The 23452-nt window shown below is 37.6% G+C and overlaps 1 protein-coding gene across 16 annotated transcripts in view; it reads left to right on the top strand.

Annotated features, from left to right (window-relative positions):
• Positions 1–23452, top strand: part of nrxn2b (neurexin 2b) — a 599225-nt gene that overhangs the window by 204868 nt on the left and 370905 nt on the right. For all 16 annotated transcript variants that reach the window (XM_058384467.1, XM_058384477.1, XM_058384475.1 and 13 more), the window contains one exon: positions 7796–7813. In XM_058384467.1, coding sequence (XP_058240450.1) covers positions 7796–7813 — 18 coding nt within the window. The remainder of the gene's footprint in view (positions 1–7795; positions 7814–23452) is intronic.

A 23452-nucleotide genomic window follows, 5' to 3' on the forward strand; every position in this document is an offset into this window, starting at 1 on the left:
ATCCTGGATTTGAATGTTCAAAGATAAAAGATTCTTCTAAATGAATAATTGCTACTGTATTCATTTAAAGGAGCAGAGCCCCCAGGTCCTAGTGGTCAATGGACAATTTTTTAGGAACCCATTCTGCGTCATGTTCCACGTTAAATCTCGCAGTACTGTAAGATTATTTTCCACTGTTATAATTGTAGATGTGAATCTGGCCTTTTCTTGTGCTCCTGCTCATTATATCAGGTCCAGAATTTTATCTTATAGATCACTGGATTTGAATATTCAAAGATAATAGCATCTTGTAAATGAACAATCATTACTGTATTCATTTAAAAGGAGCAGAGCCCCCAGGTCCTAGTGCCCTACCTTCACAACCCAGAGCATGCACTAGTACTATAGAGGGATTTATATAGAAATGAATTCGGCATGCAAAACAGGTTGAGATGAAACGATTGGTGTTTATTGTTTGCAGCTACCAATGTTTAATTATAAAAATAATCCCATAAACACCCTTCAATAATGTTTGTGATAAACAGCAGATTGTATAAACGATTCAGGTTTAATTTAAAGTAACGTAAAAATATGCAAAATTGGTCATTATTCACGCATGAAGTCATAAGACACGACGTAGTTAAGGTTAGCCCTTTCCTTAAGTCATCATTAGTTCATGATTATGTAAATATTCATTCAGGGATTAGTGCATGATTATTCACCTACTGTAATGGTTCTGCAAGCGTTAGTGTTATATTCACAAAGTGTTTAAAGGTTTCATGAGGAATTAACAACAACCTTCCCTTTCAGATTTCAGTCTTCATCCGTCTTCTAATATCAATCCAGACAAACTTTCCTCTCTTCGGCGCATTTCACCCATCAAACCATTACCCACAATCCCAGCAGAGACAGCAGGTGATGCTGATATGCAAATGTGTTCTTGATTCTTAATTAAACACCGCTTTAAGTAATTCCGCAGCATTACCATATAGGTTTGTGTAATTCGCTATAATTGTTGCCCTTTTCGGAGCTTTTGATGCATTCTGAGCGTGGATTTTATTTCCCCCATGCGTACACACACTGCAGCATGCGTCACTTTCATCTCTCTCTACTAGACATGACTGATTAAGATATTACTTTGCAGAAGCGTGAATTTAATCACGTAGTTCATTTACATGAAGTATTTGAATTCAAGAACATGTCTTACATGTACTTTAACGTGACCCCAAGGCGGCTCCTCGCACTTTATTAACTTTGCTGAACACTCAAACCTGGTAAATTATTTATCCGGATTTGGAATTCCATTAAATAATCATCAATATCCATTTATGAATCGGCATATCGTCCGTAACGCAAGTAGAGCTCTATCCGTCTGAAGTCAATTCATTAAAGGAAGTAGATTTTACCTTTATAACGACGGTGGCCTAATTTATCTCAACTGGTTCGGAAATAAATGAATCTCTTTGCCTGTTTGCAAAGTGTTTCGCACGTGGATCTGGGTTAATTTGATCTTTTACTTTACACATGCTATTCTGTGATTTTATTCCCATCCCAATCAGTAGCAGTGAATTTTCTTCTTCATTTTTCATTTATTAAAAGTTTTTCTTAAATAGTATGAGTTCATGGATATTCTTGTTTCCATGACTACAAAAACGTACATTAAAATCTCTCTAGATATTCTCTTTTACCATAGATAATCTTCATTCTTTTTTAAAAAAAATTATTTTGTTTTTAATAATTACTTTCTTTCTCTTTTCTTCCGTTTATTTATTTATTTATTTATTTATTTATTTATTTATTTATTTATTTATTTATTTGTGTAATATCTTCTATAACTACAGAAAATTTATTTATTTATTTATTTATTTATTTATTTATTCATTATTGCTATGTAACTATCCGATTTTTTTTTTTTGTTCAACTAGCAATGCAAAATAAAACGACGTTAAGATATTGGACTCAATAATCTGAAAACATTTTGCTAATTGTTTATTAGTCCGCGCCCCTTCCATTATTTATTCAAGATTAGCAAGCACAAGCCTGCAGTACTTATTCATTAGTCAAGGCTAACAGATTAAGGATAATGATAAAACTCGCTAACCATGGACGTTTTATTTACATAGGGCACTTAACTAAGAGCAGTTTATTTACGATACACTTCTTATCATCGATCACATCGTTCAGCAGCAGAAAGCTGGAGCCTTGCCTGGTGATTGGAATAATTGAGGAAAATGATTGCTGTGTATGAGAAGGTCTTCAAAAGCTTTCAGGAAATTTTCATGGATATAAATGATTAAATAAGCTCCATGGGGTGATCAGAATCGTTTCTCTCTCTACTTTCACGCAATACCTTTCCTACATCTACTGATTTGGATGTACTCTGAAGCTCACAGTTATGGAGAATCATCTACATAATGCCATAGCAACAGATAAGCCTCTAGTGTCTGTCTTCAACCCTAAATAAATAAGGACTCAGATAGATTGTAGGTCTTTTTGATCGATACCAGAGAAAACCCAAACAAGAGAACTGACACTCAGACAAGAAATTTGACCAACAGCCATGATCAAAGAAGCAAAAAACAGCCTACAGCCAGACGCTCACTCTCTGAGAGAAACGTTAATACACGAGCTGGACTTCAGTAGGAGTGCAGGAAAAAAAACAATATCACCTTTATACCAAAGCAGTACTAAACACTATCTGGGCTCTGGATACACAATGCCCTGAAGCGCTTTAACTCATGGGTGTATTAGAACTTTAAGATGCTGCGAAGTTTTCCATCAACCCATAGACAGCAAAAGTTTGTCTAACCCTTTGACACAATAAGAAGGCAAAATATAGGAAGAAGATATTTATTTTATTTTAAGTTTCATATGTAACATCAGTGGTGAGTATGTTAATATTTGAATCATTTAAAATGAGGAGGGGAAAAAAGGTGAACTCAAGGTGAAATAATATAAACCAAATTAATTTATTAATGTTACTTGGAATGGACACATATTAGGTCAATGATAATAAATAAATAAATAAATAAATAAATAAATATTAAACACAACAAATTAACAAAATTATTATTATTGTTTTAGTTGTTGTTGATAATAATAATAATAATAATAATAATAATAGTAATAATAATAATAATAATAATAATAATAATAATTATTATTATTATTATTATTATTATTATTATTATTATTATTATCAACAACTTTTCTTGTGCTCCTGCTCATGAATTTAGGTCCAGAATTTAATGCTATAGATCACTGGATTTGAATATTCAAAGACAATAGCATCTTGTAAATGAATAATTGTTACTGTATTCATTTAAAGATGCAGAGCGCCAGGGTCCTAGTGCTCAATGGACAATTTATTAGGAACACTGAATATGGGCATCAGACCATTTTGTGTCATTCTCCATGTAGTACTGTAAGATTATTTTCCAGTGTTATAATTGTAGTTGTGAATTGGGCCTTTTCTTGTGCTTCTGCTCATGATATCAGGTCCAGAATTTTATCTTATAGATCACTGGATTTGAATATTCAAAGATGATAGCATCTTGTAAATGAATAATCGTTACTGTATTCATTTAAAAGGAGCAGAGCCCCCAGGTCCTAGTGCCCTACCTTCACCTCCAGAGCATGCACTAGTACTATAGAGGGATTTGTATAGAAATGAATGCAGAATGATGCAAAACAGTTTGAGATGAAACGATTGGTGTTTATTGTTTGCAGCTACTAATGTTTAATTATAAAAAATAATCCCATAAACACCCTTCAACAATGTTTGTGATGATACACAGCTGCAAACAGCAGATTACATAAGCAATTTGATTATTATTATTAGTAGTAGTAGTAGTATTAACAGTAAGAAAAATACTTTTGCTACTACCACTACTAATACTAATAATAAATTTGTTATTATTATACAGTAATATTTTTAATTTGTTTGTTTAATATTATGTTTGTTTATTTATTTATTTATTTATTTATTATTTATTCCCAAAGCAGTTCTTTAGTAGTTTCTCATCTTTACATTACTAAAGAAATCTAGAAGCTTATAATGCAAACTTCAGGATCAATTCCAGATGTTTCGATTGTCCAGAATAAAAGCCGTTAGGAATCCTACTTATATAAGCATATCCAGCATACGCTTTATATTTTTACCTTTTGACTTTTGAGTCTTGTCTAGTTTGCGTTTACCTTCCCACACTCAAACCCTTCTCCTGTACTTCTCTGTAAAAACCACACCGCTGTGTTCGCTTCAGAAGAGCAACAGCATGAGCGTGATTTTGCTTTTCAGAGAGTTGCCTCTTTTTTTCGTCTTATTATAAGAAAAACTGAAATTTAGAGCACACTAAGACTTTCATGAGCACTTTTCCCAGCATCTTGAAAGCCAAGAACCCCTGAGTACGCTCGTCAGTTGTGATTCCCAAAGCCGTCAGATCCTACCATGGCATCTCTAAAAAGCCTGGCTATGTTCTCTGAGAGAGAGAGAGTGGTGCTTACTCGGGTAACAGGTTGTCCTCCGTGGCCCTCATCTCAGCACTGAGGCTTATGGGCCAGTGTACTGTATATAAGAGAGTAGAGGATATAGGATAGATTTGCTGTGCTGATTTCATCATTCTGTCTGGAATTAAACACTTTCTCTACTTTTACTACTGATCCACAAACAAAGTTCACAAAGTATACCATGCATACAGTAGTAATAAAGCATAACTCTAGAGCTCTATGCTTCTCTATTACATCTTATCCACTTTGATCCATTTCTGAGTAATATATGTTATAATGCATTATAACTGCCAGCACAGCCACTATGCCACTGCCTAAGTCATGCTCTATAAGCGGACATTATAATGCATTATATAAATTGATACTATCTTGCTTTGTTATAAATGTGACTGTGTACTTGTGAATATTTATATAGACCTATGCCAGGCATATTTTATGATGCATTATGTATGCTACATAGCACGATCTGGTCATAAAGCATTATATACTCTTTGTTGTAAGGCATTATCCCATACTGTATGCTATACCCTGTCATGTCAAATATTATGATTATATTATGTCATCATGCTTCATAAAATTCTAAACACGAAAAACTTTTATATACCTAAGTCAGGCATTATAATATACTATGTATGCCCTATGTAGTATGAATAACATATCGTATAAGTACATTAGATGAATACAGTGTATTCAAAATGAGTATGGATTATGCACAAAATCTGTTTTATCTGTTCATGGACCATTATGAACTTCATAGACCTGAATGTTTGCAAGAAATATAAAAGACAGTATAATGCCTTATGTAAACTGATATTGTGAAGACATTTCACAATGTTTTAGAAAGTGTAATGTATAGGTTACTGTATATACTTAGGAGCATTCACATAGTAGGACATCTGCCATTATAATACATTATGTATGCTACATAACATGTTATAAGGCTATGCCAGTTATTTTAACGTGTTATGAATGCTACATAACAAAGCATGTTCACATGATTAAAGTTATATATATATATATATATATATATATATATATATATATATATATATATATATATATATATATATACAAGACTCGTGCTCTTATGATGTAACAATGCATTATACACATTTGACCTTCTTAAGAACTTTATTATGCATCATGAATTGTTAACCTGATGCATTATTATAACGGTGTTCATAACATTGTTATATCACCCACTTTGCGAGGAGAAATAATGGGAAGCTGTAATGGCATTTCAACATGTTATAAGCATTCTACTAATTTTATAAGTTTATAAATGCATTATAAACAGTGCTACAATAAGCCATAGAAGAAAGCTCATGATAAGTTGTATTAGGGATTATCGTGTGTGTGTGTGTGTGTGTGTGTGTTTAGAGAAATAAGGTTGAAATGTTAAGACTATATTGAACTGTACGTCCATGGATCAGACTCACAGCTTCGGACTCAGGACTTCTGCTTCTATTTTTAATTTTATTTTCAAGGACACACAGCAGGCAGGGGTTAAACTGTGTAGTTTAATGTGAATGTTAACTGAAGATGAGCTCTGCTAATATATTTTTTTATGGCGGTGTAAATCACAGGCATAACAGTGGTGATGATAATTATGATAATGTACTACAGGTCCAAATTACTGTGTGTAGAGAAATTCTAAAGTGTAAAAGATTTTTTTTTTATTCAGTAAGTAATGTTCATGAGTGTAAATATTGCAGAGTTGTTTTATTTCAATTTATTTTATATTATTTCATTTTATTTCATTTCATTTTATTTTATTTATTTTTTATTTTATTTTATTTTTTTAATTTTTTTTTAATTTCATTTTATTTTATATATTTATTTTTCTGTGGAAATGAATATTTTAATATTATTTTGATGCCCAAACTGAAAAATTGCAGTCTATTAAACTCCTAGAAAAGAAAGACAAATTTGAAAGAGATATTATATGTAATATACACACACGACTTTGCTTAGCGAGCACACACACACACACACACACACAGGGAAATTGGTGTCATGTACAGTAAGGACTGAGACATAACAGTTCAAAAGACTTTACCAGTGCACAGGAAACTCTTCTTGTACCTCTCTCTGTTATAGCAAAGCTGGTGTAGTTTACAGAGGCTGTTTTGTAGTGTTTTTGTTCAGCATTGAATTTCTTTGTCATGTCACACTCTGAAGTGGTGGCTAATAAACCCATATGAACATAGACACTCAAGACTTTAATAATGTCTAGGTTTTTTTTTATTTATTTTTTTATTAATATTTCTGTTCATACCTAGCCTATTGGGTTTAAAAGGTATAATGTTGTACAGTGGCGTCTCAAACTCCGCCCATTTTTCATCGTTCAGCTCAGCAGCAGCTAAACACCGAGTCACGATACTTTACACACTGAAAGCCAGCAGTGTCCTGACTAATGTGGTGATAAAATTATTCATTCATTTATACTAATCCATCCATGTTTTCAGCTGAAAGTTACATATTAAAAGCGACAAAGATGCACCGTCCATTTTTTTTGACCACACCACTAATAAGGAAAGGCAGAGTTCATACATGTTATGTATGTACAGTGGAACCTCTGCATATGAAGGCAAGGAATTTGCATAGGCAAATAAAGCATACGAACCAAACCGAACACTGGCTAAGCAGCGCATACGCCCGGGAGCCGTTCAAAACTTGTTTGCGTCAGTGGAAAGCCAAGTGAAGCCGACCCAAGCAAGATACCAATGTTGCCTTTGGCTTGCATTCAAAAGCTAGGTGATTTTTCGGGTGTTTTTTTTTTTGTTTTTTTTTTGACAGCGCGGGTGGTCTCTTCTATTTTTAGCCCAAGCTTGGTGGCATGACTTCCTGTGAGGAGCCTTGACATGGAATACTTAGCTTGGGTCAGTTCTTTGTAAGCAGCCATACAGTTTCCCTCCAGAATGAATAAAATTTGTATGCTGAGGTTCCACTGAACAAGGGATATGTTTTGCCTTCATACATATATTTAATGTGATGATATCAATAAACCTGTGTGATATCTGTGATAAATGTGTATTTCTGTTCGTTCTGAACAAAAGTAGGGAAAGTGAACATAGTTAATGTTGGAATAAACCTCTAAAATGATCGTAGTTGATGATGTGTGATGAAGTGTTACAGCCCATAGTCATGTATTTGATTATTTGTGCTGCTAAGAAATGAATTCTGTTCTTTTTATTGTGGTTTAAAAGGTGGTTCACCATGCAACAAATGCAGTATGTGCAAGCTATATAGCTGAACATGTTTGTAATATCTCTCTCTCTCTCTCTCTCTCTCTCTCTCTGTGTTATAGGTGATTCATCGCAAGTGGGTAAGTCAACTTGTCTTTTTTAATCCCTTTCTTTTTTAATCGGCTTGTGCAACATCACACTGAGATTCTGAAGGTCGTGTTCTCGGCATTGATGCCGGTTTTAGTCGACGCAAGCTGCAGTGATTGCGGTGTTTACACATCTCTCTCACTCACACACACACACACTCTCTCTCTCTCTCTCTCTCTCTCTCTCTCTTAACTTAATCAGTTGCCCCCATCCTGCTGTAATAAGCACGTTGGCATTGCACCAGACACAACCTGGCAGATTGAAATTGTACCCTAACAAGCCACATTTGTGTGTATAATTATTATAATCATACACACACACACACACACGTTTTAAGTTCTTCTTTTTTTCTTCCTTTTCCATGAACACACACACACACACACAGCCAACCTCTGGGTTGAAGTTCTAATCTTAAATATTCCAGATAATAATGTTTACATAAAAACACAGAGGACAGTTAATAAATAAACAAACAAATAAATAAATAAATAAATAAATAATAATAATAATAATAATAATAATAATAATAATAATAATAATAATTGTTGTTTATTTAACATCTGTAAAAAAAAATGCAGAATGTACCAGAAAATAATTTAAGAGCTAAAAATAAAAATAAAGTAAAGGATGGACAGGATGACTAGGAAATAAATAAGCAGCGGAATCATACGATAAGTAGTACATCTGTGTCATTTGCAAAAATAAGCTGAAATGTTGTTTTTGGGGAAGGAGCTCTAGCGGTAAAGTTCCATCTGGCCATGATCCAAAATAAAATACAAGTTCTAGCTTAATTCTCTTTAAGTCTATTCAGTTCACCTGCATTTGAGTAGAGATATTAAACAGAGACGTGGTCACGAAGCAGCTTTACAGAAACATATCAGTTCAGAATATAAATTATACATTTTATATGTCTCCCTAATGAGCAAGCCAGAGGTGAAGACGACATGAGGCAGAGGAACTAGACTCAAAAGTGCAAAAAAGTGCAGTTATGTACCCAGGAAATTAGTAGTTTTATTAACATGAAGTCTGTCTTGTTGAAGTTATCAGCTGTTCACTGACGGAGACTTGGATGCAGAACTGTAAGCCATAGCGCCGTAGTGCGTCACAGCAGACACACAAGACCATGGAAGAGTGAGTGCAAAATAGGTGTGAGCCTTATACACAGTGACAAACAATAGCAAGGAGACATGACATGGAGCAGGAAAATAACAAAGAAAGAAGTAAGGACAGAAATGCGTAACTTAAAAAATGTAAAGATGGGAGCTGGAAGTGGAGGAGGAAGTGTGGTGAGGGCTTGTAGTGAAGGTGGAGGCAGAGCTCAGGTGAGGTGTGTCTAGGGGAAAGGTGTAGCACCAGGCACAAGCTTGTATAGAGGGCGTCCTCCGTGTGGGCTGTGATGGGTAGCATCGTTCATTGTGCTACCTGAAAGAAAGCTCTCTCGTCTTCTCCATTCTGGGTAAGTGGAGAGAGCGGGGCTTCTGATTGGTCGGCGCTAGTGCTGACCCAGCTCCACCTCTCAGCTGTAAGAAAACTGCCGCTGTCCATGGTGCTGAAGTGGGCCTTTTCTTCAGCGGAATTTTGGAAAGGAGAAGGATGGCTTGCCGGCCTTTTGTAGGTGCTCTAGGTGATACCATCCACAACAATCCCTTGAATCTCCACTGTGCATGTGGATCCAGTTTCAGCAGCAGCGAATAGCCTCCAAGTGATGAGAATTTTAGAAGTAGGACATCTGGACGGATCAGGCAGGTCCAAGTCAGGAGTAGTCACTGGTTTCTCACTGAGCTAAAAGAATGACTACAACTAAGTCGCTGCTTATTTTTTTTCTCTGATAGACGGATTTCGATCATGACGCTGTTTCTTTATCATTACATGCACCGAGAGCAATTCACAAACTCCACTTAGCCGTCTCCCAGCAACAGATTTAAGAGCCAGTGATGGAGACACGGGGGTCACAGAGTTCCTCTACTTATCACCAGAATACAGAGAGCACAATTTCAAATGACGGGGATTAAGCAAATGAGAGGGATCAAGCAATTTTCCTCCACCATCTACTTTCCTTTTTACTTTCGCTTCTATTCTTGTGAGCGTTTTGTACTTCCTTTTTTCGGCTTTTTCCCCCATAGTTCTCAGTGTTTTTTTTTTTTTTTGTAGAAACGAGTGAACAAGGTGTGAGACTCTATGCTATTAAGTATATATTATGTACAGTATGTGGTACCAGGCTGCTGGTTCAGCCTTAAAGCCTTACTCGGGATTTATCAGGTAAACAGAGGTGATGTGATCTACATCTAAAGCTGCTTACTGGAGGGGATTAGAAACGAGACCGGCTTTCGAAAGGTGCTTTGGAGATGAAGGAATGTAGCAGTTGCACTCTCTAAACCCAAATATCAAACCAAATGATGACTCTATGAGCATGTTATGCTCAAGAAATATTTTTTTAGGTATCATAGGGCTAAAACCGGACATGAATACGGTCATGAGCCATTCCAATATCAAGGGTTGAGATTCGAACAGTGTACAGTATAATGACCAGATAATCAAAACCTAATATGATGTAACACGACAAATTGCATTAAAACAGTGTAGTATAAGACACACAAAAAATATATATATATATATTACAGTCGTGAAGGAGGAAGTTTACAAGGGTGGCTGGCACAAAGATTTTTATTAACAAAATTGGTGGCTATTTATTTATTTTATTTATTTTTTTTATTATTGGAGTAACCTTGCAAATAGACTCTCGATAGCGGCACAGATGAAAAGCGGAAGACTTTTAAAGCCGATTGTCCACGAGTGTGTGTGTGTGTGTGTGACAGAGTGTGTGTTTGATCCTACATGGGTTTTATAATTAATTAGTCATAGCATGCAAGGGAACGGAAACCAATATTTTTATGATAGGGATATAAATGATTTTTGGAAATTTATGGAATGTCAAAGGGAATCAGTGAAATTATTCGCTCCTGGAATTCTGTGGAAGATCAAAACAATGTCCACTTGGTGATTGTTTCATGCATGAGAGAGAGAGAGAGAGAGAGAGAGAGAGTGATGGTGAAAATGAAACAGGAGATTTTTTCTGCCGCCTCCCGTCAATCATCACTGTTTTTTTTTTTTTTTAATTTGTTTGTTTTTTGAGCTGTCTCTTTGCAGGATGAAGGACGGGACTTCATTTTCTGCTTGCTTCAAGTCCACTCCTTCTCTTTCATGCACGAGGAGAGATAATTGCAGAGGCGATGCAGTACCGTATGTAATTTTATTACACCGATGGCCTCAGGTGGCATGGCAATAAGAGAAAGGTGTTTGTAGAAGCTAGAGGAAGTTGTTGTTTTTTTCCCTAACATGTAACATCGCTCACACCCCATCCTCCTCCTCCTCCTCATCCTCCACCACCACCACCACCACCTTGTAGATGAATCGGGTCTAAGGTTCCATTCCTGTCGACTCAGACGCTTAACTTCACTGATCATTGATCAGGCCGGAAGACTGAAAGATGGTGCAAGGGGCGCCATTTGTTTTGAAAGATTTCACTTTTATTTATTTTTTTTGCCGTATGACACGCAATACCTAGGAGCTTTTGTTTTCGCTCGCACCCGTCTATCATTTTTCATCCGCTTGCTTTTCTTCTCTCGTTCCTGCTTCTTCTCATACTTCATCTCTCTCTCCGCTCAGGCTGGCTGTGGTCGTAAAAAAATTTAAATAAAAGGAAAAAAATAAAAATAAAAAAATAAAAAAACTCCAGAGTAGTTCCACACTTTCTCACAGGGGAGTGGTTTAGCATTAATACAGGAGATTAAAAGTACTTAAAACGGTTTAACAGCATTGGGAGCTGATAATGTTTCCTGAATATTAATTCTAATTAAAGCGGCGCTCTGTTACAGTCACGTTTCTACACGGTGGACCTGAAGTGCAGACATAAAGGCTGCAACAATAAAGCGCTACAACAAAAACTAAAACCTGTTAATGAAGAGTTTTCTCAGCTTATGATGCAGACCCGCTTTCGACCTCCAATCCCCCAGTACGCTTCTAGAATGTTTTATAGATTATCTTACCAATTTCTACAAAACATCCTTAGAAGAATGTAACAAATAAATAAATAAAATAAAATAAAATAAAAACATGTTGATTTCAGGATGTAAAAATAAAAACTCATCCATTACAAGGTTGCAAAAAGAAAAGATTTTACATAAATAAATAAATAAATAAATAAATAAATAAATAATCTCTCTCTCTTTCTCTTTCTGTCTTTTGCTGTCTGCCTGTCTGTCTCTCTTTCTGTCTCTCTCTTTCTCTGTCTGTCTTTTCTCTATATGCCTGTCTGCCTTTCACTGTATGTTTGTCTGCCTGTCTGTATCTCTCTTTCTGTCACTCTGTCTGTCTTTCTCTCTCTGTGTTTCTCTCTCTCTCTCTCTCTCTCTCTCTCTCTATATATATATATATATATATATATATATATACACTATATTGCCAAAAGTATTCGGTCACCCATCCAAATAATCAGAATCAGGTGTTCCAATCACTTCCATGGCCACAGGTGTATAAAATCAAGCACCTAGGCATGCAGACTGTTTTTACAAACATTTGTGAAAGAATGGGTCGCTCTCAGGAGCTCAGTGAATTCCAGCGTGGAACTGTGATAGGATGCCACCTGTGCAACAAATCCAGTGGTGAAATTTCCTCGCTCCTAAATATTCCACAGTCAACTGTCAGCTGTATTATAAGAACGTGGAAGTGTTTGGGAACGACAGCAACTCAGCCATGAAGTGGTAGGCCACGTAAACTGACGGAGCGGGGTCAGCGGATGCTGAGGCGCATAGTGCGAAGAGGTCACCAACTTTCTGCAGAGTCAATCGCTACAGACCTCCAAACTTCATGTGGCCTTCAGATTAGCTCAAGAACAGTGCGCAGAGAGCTTCATGGAATGGGTTTCCATGGCCGAGCAGCTGCATCCAAGCCATACATCACCAAGTGCAATGCAAAGCGTCGGATGCAGTGGTGTAAAGCACGCCGCCACTGGACTCTAGAGCAGCGGAGACGCGTTCTCTGGAGTGACGAATCGCGCTTCTCCATCTGGCAATCTGATGGACGAGTCTGGGTTTAGCGGTTGCCAGGAGAACGGTACTTGTCTGACTGCATTGTGCCAAGTGTCAAGTTTGGTGGAGGGGGGATTATGGTGTGGGGTTGTTTTTCAGGAGCTGGGCTTGGCCCCTTAGTTCCAGTGAAAGGAACTCTGAATGCTTCAGCATACCAAGACATTTTGGACAATTCCATGCTCCCAACTTTGTGGGAACAGTTTGGAGCTGGCCCCTTCCTCTTCCAACATGACTGTGCACCAGTGCACAAAGCAAGGTCCATAAAGACATGGATGACAGAGTCTGGTGTGGATGAACTTGACTGGCCTGCACAGAGTCCTGACCTCAACCCGATAGAACACCTTTGGGATGAATTAGAGCGGAGACTGAGAGCCAGGCCTTCTCGTCCAACATCAGTGTGTGACCTCACAAATGCGCTTCTGGAAGAATGGTCAAAAATTCCCATAAACACACTCCTAAACCTTGTGGACAGCCTTCCCAGAAGAGTTGAAGCTGTTATAGCTGCAAAGGGTGGACCGACGTCATATTGAACCCTATGGATTAGGAATGGGAGGTCACTTAAGTTCATATGCAAGTCAAGGCAGGTGAGCGAATACTTTTGGCAATATAGTGTATATAGATATAGATATATATATCTGTCACTCTGTCTGTCTGCCTTTCTCTGTCTGCCTGTCTGTGTCTCTCTTTCTGTCACTCTGTCTGTCTTTCTCTCTCTGTGTTTTGTCTCTGTCTGTCTGTCTCTCTCTCTCTCTCTCCTTACCTTGACTCATAGTAAAGAAAATCTGCTTGAGTGTATGGTCATTTTGTTTTGTTTGTATTTTACACAGTGAAGTAAGTGTTCCTTTCACTCTGAGGTCGCAGCAGCAGTCAGTCATCATGCTGTATTTCTACAGTAATAATCTCTCACACGTTACTAAGAAAATCAAGAAAAAAAAAATACCTCAGTTTCACCTGTAACTGAGACAGATCGGCGTCTGCATTACAAACGGCGCAATTCCATCACGCATCATTTACATAATGCCCGCCATTTGTTACAGACCTCCTCCTCAACCGGTCGGCAGAATCGCTTCGATTGTTGCAACACGATCCGAAGAGTAATGACATCTCAAACTATAATTATGCCTTCCTCAAAGCAGATTTCCTCACAGCGATTAAACTGTCACATCAGACATCAGCATCTCTATCTCTCTCTCTCTCTCCGTCAATCTCTCTCTCTCTTCCTCTCCTTCTCTCTCTTCCCTGTCTATCTTTCTCTTTTCCTCTCTCTCTCTCGCTCTCTCTCTCTCTTCCGTCTCTGTTTCTCTCTATCTGTCTCTCTCTGTCTTTCTCTCACTCACTCACTCACTCACTTTCTCTCTCTTCATGTCTCTGTCTGTCTTTCTTTCTTTCTTTCTTTCTTTCTTGCTCTCACTCTATCTTTTGATACATCTATATCACCCCCCCAACATCTCTCTCTCTCCCCATGTTCTGTATATTCCTGTCTCTGTCTTTCCCTCTCTCCCTCTTCCTGCCTCTGTATTTCTCTCTCTTTGTCTGTCTGTCCATGATTCTCTCTCTCTCTGTCTGTTTGTCCTTCTCTCTCTCACACTCTCTCTCTCTTCATGTCCCTGTCTTTCTCTATCTCTCTCTCGCCCTTTCTTTCTCTCTGTCTCCCTCTCTCTCTCTCTCTCTCTCTCTCTCTCAAAATCTCTCACTCTGTCTCTCTCTGTCTCTTCCTGTCTCTGTCTTTCTCCTGCTCTCTGTTTCTTTCTCTTTATCTCTCTCTCTCTCTGATCACCGCCTCATCAATACCTGTTTCAGAACCAGAGCAGGAGATGATGTGGAAATGTTAACAGGTCTGATGATTAGTTTGCCTCCATAAATGTTAATGTGATTAGACCATTATCTTCATCAGCTTATCGACATTCTGCCGACTTCCTCGGATCAGCCGTACCGCCAGAGCCACGAGTCGATTTCTTTCTTTCTTTTTCTTTTCTTTTTTTTTTTTTAGCACATTTTCTGAAAGTGAGGCAGGAATCGCTTTGTAATCGTGTCCTGCTGAGATGATGGACTTTGTCTGAGGTTTGGTGCGGATAAAAATAATAATACATGCTTTTTCCCAATTTAAAGTTACTACACTGCGCTTGTTCATCACCAGTCGGCGGTCAGAGGTTGCCAGATTGACATGAAACAGGGTTTTTATTTTTTTTTTTGTGCTTGCGTGGTGTGTGTGAACGTGTATCAATGTGTAACTCGTGTTTTTTTTTTGTTCTCGAGCCTTTGTTCTCGTGTGAGTTAACCCCCATCGATCGATTCTCCAACCAATAAGCGTGATGTCCATGAATTATCTTGTCAAGGCATCTGTTGCTAGGAGACAGTCCACAGAGAGAAAGCTCATCACATGTAAACAAAGCGTAAGACATGAGAGATAAAATCCGAACCACAGAAAAAACTGTTAATTTTGGAGTTGCACAGCATTTTTATTTATTTATTTATTTATTTATTTTTTACAATCAACACTGAAATTGTGACTGGAATGAGATCAATGAAAATAAGACCTGCGAGGACTGACACCAAATTTCGCCACCATGCTGCAAATGTTTGTGAATGATGCAACATATTGTGCTAGTTATCTAGCTAGCAAGTTCTTTCTGAAGAAAAATGAGTTATATTGATCGATATACACATACTTATTGTTGGGGTTTTTTGTTTGTTTGTTTTAATGCTATCCTAGCCAAGATTAGCTAACCAAATTGATTCCATTTTGTGTGTGTGTGTGTGAGATACAATATATCAAGCTAGATGGCTAAATAGCAAGCTCTTTTTTCACTCGGAAGGAGAAGGAGCTGAGATCTTTTAAAACCCTGTTTTTTTGTTTGTTTGTTTGTTTGTTTGCTTGTTTTTTTTTGCTAGTTAGAAATTCTAGCATGGATGGTAGTGAAAAATGCTGTCAAAATTAGGTAGCTTAAAAACAGCATGAAGAAAACATACACTCATGTTGCTTTTGTTATTCTCTCCTTTCTGTTTTCTCCAGTGTCTTCTAGCTAACTAACCATCATTAGCAAGTTAATTAGCTTCTTACAGCATATACAGTGTGTGGCTAGCTAGCAAGCTCTTTCTAAGAAGAAAAGGAAAAGAAGGTTGTGGTCTATAAACACCTTGTTTTTTCCTTCCTGGGTGAATCTTAGCAATTCTGAGGCAGGTGGTAGTGAACTGGCTAGCTGCAATGAACTAGCCAGCATTAGTTAGCCTTTATACTTGCTTTCAGTATTTGTGTGTGATGCTTCCATTTTTGTGGAAGCAGTATGTTTGTTGTGATTTGTTTCTGATTTAAAGATAATATTGGACTTATATGAAAGAAGAAAAAAGCATGATTTGTCTGCTTTGTCTGCTACTTCATGAAACAAGTAGCTGAAATTGTTTCGATATTAGCTCAGCTAGTGCTAGTTACGCTAGCAGTAGTCACAGGCGATGCTTTTGTGACGCTACCGCATTTGTTCGATTCAGAATAACGCTTAATGTGAAAAGGAAAAAGTCTACTTTTTTTGTCATGATGCTTTTGTACATCATGAATCTTCATGAATATTTTATTTTATTTTTTAATAGTCAAGCTAGTTGCATTGCTACTTGCAGCTAGCTTCCTCACATCGCTGCTTTCGGAAACTTCCATCCATTCCAACCTCTTCCACCTGAATTACTATTACAGGATTATCCTAGTGACTCACAGCAGCTCAGAAACCTCATGTCTTCCGATAGCTCCGGGTTGAATTTTTACTCCGACCGTGCCCAACTCCTGACTCACTCGACTCCGACGCAGCCTACATGTTAGCCTCCGCTTCCCTTCCGCTCTCCCTCTGTGTGTCTCTGATAGATGATGAGATCCGTAGAGAACACCTTTATCCTTTATCATGTGACACTCACTCAGAGACAGTCAGGGAGGTAAAACCGTCAGCTGCACACACAATACACTACTAGCTTTTTATACATATTTTTTATACTTTATACGTTAGTCGTATTCAGGGTCATCATTTGGACAGAACGTTCTAGAAGCTCAGGTTTGTTGGAATGCGTATACACGTGTGTTTATCAGCATGCACTGTGAAACGAGTGACCGCAATCTGTTGCAGAAAAGGAGAACCGGCGTTGTAAAATACCACCCTCACGTACCGCATCCTCTCTTTCCTCGCAGTTCGCCTCCCTCTCTGGGAAGTGAAGCATGTCATTAAAGGAGACAGCTGTGCCTCCCTTAGCTTTCCCAGCTTCTCTATTTTTTTTTCTTTCTCCATTTCTCTCCTCCTACTCCTCCATAATTCCACCTCCAGACTTCCTAGCTCTGCATTATTTCCCCATCTCTTTCCAGTCCCTGCATATATTATTATTATTATTATTATTACTGTGTGAGTTTATTATTTCTGTCGGATGATTTGGTAGCATAACACGACGCTAGTAATGCTAGTGTCTGCTTAGTCAGATTTTGCCATAGCAGAAATGAACACACTATTAAAATATATAACTTATTTTTATTGTATTATTGCAAATTTTCTGCAGATTTGGGCTGAAACACGTTATGTGATGTCATGACGACACACTTTCAGCCACGCCCTCTTCCATACATGTACATCGAATCCGAATACAGCTATTGTAATCAGTAATTATATACTGTATATGTCTCCACTGGTAGGGAGTTTAAAAGAAGAATCCTAGTTTTCCGTAAAATAAAACAAGCACAAAAATATTTCGTAAGTTGCATCAGAAATTGGAAAATCAAGCATTTTTGTCAACAACAATGACAAAAAAAAACTAGAGGAATGGTAGAGGGACTGTTTAGTTCTTCACAAATCTATTACTATAGTATAATGGGCAACGTTTATAGTAGGTGTGGCCTAATACAACCTGTCTGTCCATTACAGCTCCAGGAAGCATTATAGGTTTTCAATTCAGCACTGGCGTTTTTAGCTCAGTTTCAGGATGGCCACCATTTTGTGCAAGAATGAATGAATAAATTAAATGAATGAACACACTATAGTGTAACCTAATCAGTCACTCTACACAGTAGGCTTGTAACACAAAGCCACTAATCGTCTCTGTTTATTGCTCTGTATCTGTATTCCAGTTTAAACTCGGAAGTGGGTGTGGCTTAAACTGAAAGGGTTTTGTTTAAGGTTTTTTTGTGATAGCTCAAGCGATTAAGGTTCCGGGTCATTAAAGGAAAGATAGGGGTTCAAGCCCCAGCACTGCCAAGCTGCCACCGTTGGGACCTTGAGCAAAGCCACCAACATCCCCCTTCCTGCTCCAGGGGCACTGCATCATGGCTGACCCTACACTCTGACCCCCAACCCTCCAAGTATAGGATATGTGAAGAGAGTGGAGTAATGTATATGTGACAAATAAAGGCTGCTTAACTTAACTAACCATTTTCTGACAATTTTGGATGCGTCTATTTCCCAAAATATTAAGTATTATTTAATTAAGTGTCATGTGAGATTATAAACAAACAAACAAACCCACATAATTAGTCTAAGTAGTGCTCCTCCTACTCATATCTGTATTTGTATATGAACATTTTCAAATTTAATCCCTAGTGAAAATTTCCAGAACTCTATAAGACACCAAGCTGATCTAATATAAGTTTTTATCTGGTTAAATTTACATAATTTCATATGAATTTGTTTGTAGAAAACAAACCATCATCCAGCTTCTAACCCCAGCCCTAATTCAAACTTTTGTAAAACTTTTTCACATGACTTATTCCAATTTCCCAGCTCTTTTACGCGTACGTAGCGTTCGTAGGCCCATTACGCTTTGTAGCGCTTTTCATCAAGCTTCGTGCACATCATTTCACATCACTTAACAACATTTTGAAATTCCCCATCCACCTGTGCTCTGCTAAAATCCTAGCGAATGACTACAAAAGAGCAGATGTGTGAAATTAATGTACGACTTTTTTAACAGTTATTCTCCATTCGCTAATACGTTTGCTCATCAGGGTGTCGCCTCATCTCGCGTCAAGGTGCAAATTAGTCGAAAAGCAGTGTTGGTAATAACAGAAAACAATTCAAGTATTTATAAGCACGCAAAAAGAAAATGGTAGCATGGGAAGTGTGCGTCACAACACGTTCAAGTTATTGTACTGAATAAGTCACTTTTTTTCCCCTCCACATGCAGGGCAGAATTACCACAGACTGTTGATGTGTGTGTGTGTAATATTAGCAGTTATTTGTGCTAGGTCTCACATAGCGCCATGTCAAATATCACGATTGGAGGAGGGACAAAGGTGTGCTCCCATTGGCATGGGAATGAACAAGGTTATTCCTCCTTCTTCACTTTAGAAAGAGGTAGAAAAGTACGAAGTGGGTGAAATATGTGTTAAGAGTGCAAGTGAGTTAAAGTTAAAGAGGGCTTGCTTTGACCTTATTGTGTTTGTCTGAAATTATAAATTCATTTCTGTAAAAGATCATTAGTATTAGTATTCCAAATATTATTCATACTATATATGCAGTCAAATTAGTACATTGAAATTTTGACCAAGCAAACAAAACTAACAAACATTTATTTATCGATTTGTTTATTCAGATATCATGCATGTGTTGCATGAGTTTTTGGTTAAAAACAAAAAAAGAAAGAGGAAAGTGACAAGGAAGGAAGGAAAAGGAAAATGAAATAATGGAAAAGAAAGCAAGGGAGGGAGGGAGGAAGGCAGCTGTGTCAGCCATTTTTATTTACACTGGCAGCCATCAAGTGGTAGAATATATTAGGCAGCAAGTGAACAGTCAGTTCTTGAGGTTGGTGTGTTGGAAGCAGGAAAAATGGGCAAGTGTAAGGATCTGAGCAACTCTGACAATAGTGATGGCTAGAGCATCACCAGAATGACAGGTCATGTGGTGTGTTCCCGGTATGCAGTGGTTAGTAGCTACCAAAAGTGCTTCTAGGAAGAACAATCAGTGAAGCTGTGACAGGGTCATAGCCACTCAAAGCTCATTGATGCACATGAGGAACGAAGGCTAGAAAAAGTTCATGCTGGCTATGATAGAAATGTGTCAGAACACACAGTGCAGCACGGATTGCTGTGTATGGGGCCGCATAGCAGCAGACCGGTCAGAGCTCCCCTGCTGACCCCTGAACACCACTGAAAGCCCAACACAGGATAATGCACCCCACTGCACTGCAAAAATTGTTCAGGAACATGACAAACAATTCAATAGAGCATCTGTGGGATGTGTCGGACATACAAATCTCACTTTACTTTACTGTCGTACACGGCTTGGGGCCAGATTCCACATCACACCTTCAGAGGTCTTGTAGAGTCCAGGCCTCGATGGGGCAGAGCTGTTTTTGGAAACCCAACAGTGACCTACACAATATTATGGCGGTGGGTTTAATGTCACGGCTGACGGGTGTATATGTGGCACTTTTTTAAAATGATTTCATATTATATTATGCATTATTAAATGATGAAATTTTTGCGTTTACTTAGTGTTTAACCTTTTTTAAATAGCAGTACTCAATTAATGAAGTAATACATTACACGCAGTAAAGGTTTATGCTTGTGACTCTTGTGTTTTTATAGGCGTAACCTGGACCGCTGTCGTTACACTGTGATAAGGTCTCTGTACAATAAAGCGTTGAGAAACATCAGAAAGTGTGCACTCCTGCAGGTCTGCACTTTCATGGATCTCTCTGTGCTCCCTCTAACAAGCTCCAGGCCAGAGCAGGGAGCGAGGACACACTGTGCTCCATTCACACGAGATCCAGACTGGGCATAAATCAGCAGGCTCCCCTGGTACTTATGGAGCTACTTTATGACTGAGCAGGGTGAGATAGAGACCAGGGAAGGCTTCATAAATTAGCTTCACTTTCTTTCACTCACCAAGTCTATCCTAGGGGGGAGTCATTATTAGGACAAGAGTGTGCGCGCTGTTAAAAGAGCAACTGTTGTACCGGTTATCTTTCGCTATAAACTGGTTTGTATGGCCTATATCACTGTTTACTGTTAAATGACTTTGTATCTTCTATCTTGTTGTACATAGATTGCTCTGTCCTTCATCCAAATTAGTGGCAGTTGGTATATCATGCTACATTTATTTTATACAATAATATAAGATTTTATTTTGAAAGTAAATAGGACAGAGAAAAATGTGTTTATGCTACGTCAGAAGATGCGTTTATCATCTGTTCTGAGCCTGTAGCTGTAGTCAAGTTATATGTAAGATGCCTCTGCTTAACAAAATCCAACAAGTTATTATAATCATTAATTAGTTCCTCAAGGATAGCGAACTATTTTTATGATTGTTGCAGCGCGAAAAGTTTGATTTTGCTGCAGCTTTTTAAAAAAAAATGTTCAAAAACTTTTATTCATTCATTCATTCATTCATTCATTCATTCATTCATTCATTTATTTATTTATTTATTTATTTATTCATTCATTCATTCATTCATTCATTCATTCATTCATTTATTACTGTTTTTACATTTATTTATTTATTTATTTGATTGAGTGGCCTAAATCTGCGGAAAATCTGCATTGATTTTGAAAAGTTTATTGCAAGTTATTCCATATTTTTGCATTGAATTCTGCAAAATCCTGAAAGGACTGTTATTTGGTTAAGTAATGAACTCCAGTGATTTTCCCAGCCGTTTATAAGCAAGGAATTTTATATGACAAATTTGAGTCGAATTTTAGTTTAAATACCCCCAATCTGTGTTTTTCTACCAGATTAAGGAGACTTTACTGAAATATGAACATGTACAGTAGCAACACATACTGAGCTAAACTGTATATAACTGTATAGTGTTTAGTGCAGGATTCTTTCCCCCAACATGGCCGATTTAGAGGGGGTGGGGGTTGTGAGGGAGGGAGGTGTGATCGGGGCAGCAGGTGTGTAGCTCACTGTTGTTGGTATAGATCGTATCCGAATTAAGGCGGATTTAACAGAGACAGACGGCTGCAGAGCGGGGTTTATAATGCTTATTACCACCATCGAAGCAAATAATGAGCCACATTAAAGACCTGATGCTTTCAGATTAAAGGGACTTAGAGACGGACAGAAAGAGAGAGAGAGAGAGAGAGAGAGAGAGAGAGAGAGAGAGAGATGGAGAGATTCAAAGACCTTATTGTGAGATTGAGAGAGAACGCGAAAAAATAAAGGACCATATTGTGAGAGGCAGAACAAGGGAAAACGAGGGGAGAGTGAGAGAGAGGGGTGGACAGATAGTGAGTGAGTGAGAGAGAGAGAGAGAGAGAGAGAGAGAGAGAGAGAGAGAGAGAGAGAGAGAAATAAAAGACAAGGCCATATTGTATCTCATTTTATTAGGGCAAGTGAAGGAGATAGATGTTCATGGGAAACAGTAAAAGGAAAAAAGATGATTGTCTAAGCAGTATGTGATCATATAATATGTGAAAAACATCTGAAAGTGAAGGTGACTGAAAACATGTTGTGTCCCGAGATTGTAAACACATGGCAACGTGTAAATACCACGTGATGAAATATAACTACGTGACTTATACGTGGAAAGAAATGTGGAAATAAGGGAACCGTTTGAAATTAATCAGGTGAAAATAATAATTTGAGAAAAGCTTACATGGAAATAAATGAATCAGGTGAAAAAAAGTGAATCGTGAAATAATCACTTACATATTAATGACGTGGAAATACATGAATCATGGAAAATCACATGGGAAAATAAATGAAAGGAATGAATCACGTCTGAATCAAGTCATGTGAACATGAATGAATCAAGTGATTATAAACGAAAAACATCATACATGAAATAAATAAATAAATAAATAAATAAAAATCATGTAAAAAGATAAACAAATGATGTGGAAAAAATCATGTGATTTGTAAATGAATCACTAAAAAAGAATCACGTGCAAATGAATCGCATGAACCTTTCTGTCAATTTTCTGTGAACTGATATTCACTCATACTTTCAGTTTTATGAACTTCATGATTTGACTTCCTCATAACCCTCCCATATATTCACCAAACAAACAAACAAAAATTATATACACGTATCATCCTCTGAGCTCTCTGCCATATAACAAACACAGAACCCGGCTATTTAATAAGCCTCTTAATCACTGTGTCTTTTCCTTCACACTAATAAATGATATCGTCTAAAATACTGTTTTATTAAAAGAAAGATGTATTATTTTCATTCCCGTTATGAACCATTTCTACCTCAATTCTCATTGAAGAATATGACTCTGAGGTGACGGAGTAGCTTATCCATGCCGCGTTGGAAGAAAAAGCCGAAAGCCGGAGCTGTGATAAGAAACATTGTGAGGTTAATATGCTAGCAAGAAAAATGACCCAGGATGACCTTTCTCTGCTCCTATAGATCCGCATCAGAGAGAACAATCACAGTATGGCCCATTAGGAGAGCGAAAGCTTGACCTCCTGACTCATTTATCACAATTTGTCTAGCATGTAAACCTTAGCGCTATATGAAGAGGCATCTGAAAAGATTCATATATTGCCTTCAGGCCCAGTTTCATACTGTTGGTGCAAAAACAAAACATTGTTCCCCAAACAACAGCCTACTCAGTCAAAACATGGGTGTGTG

Source organism: Hemibagrus wyckioides, linkage group LG29 (genome assembly GCF_019097595.1).
Source record: "Hemibagrus wyckioides isolate EC202008001 linkage group LG29, SWU_Hwy_1.0, whole genome shotgun sequence".
Taxonomy (NCBI): Eukaryota; Metazoa; Chordata; class Actinopteri; order Siluriformes; family Bagridae; genus Hemibagrus; species Hemibagrus wyckioides.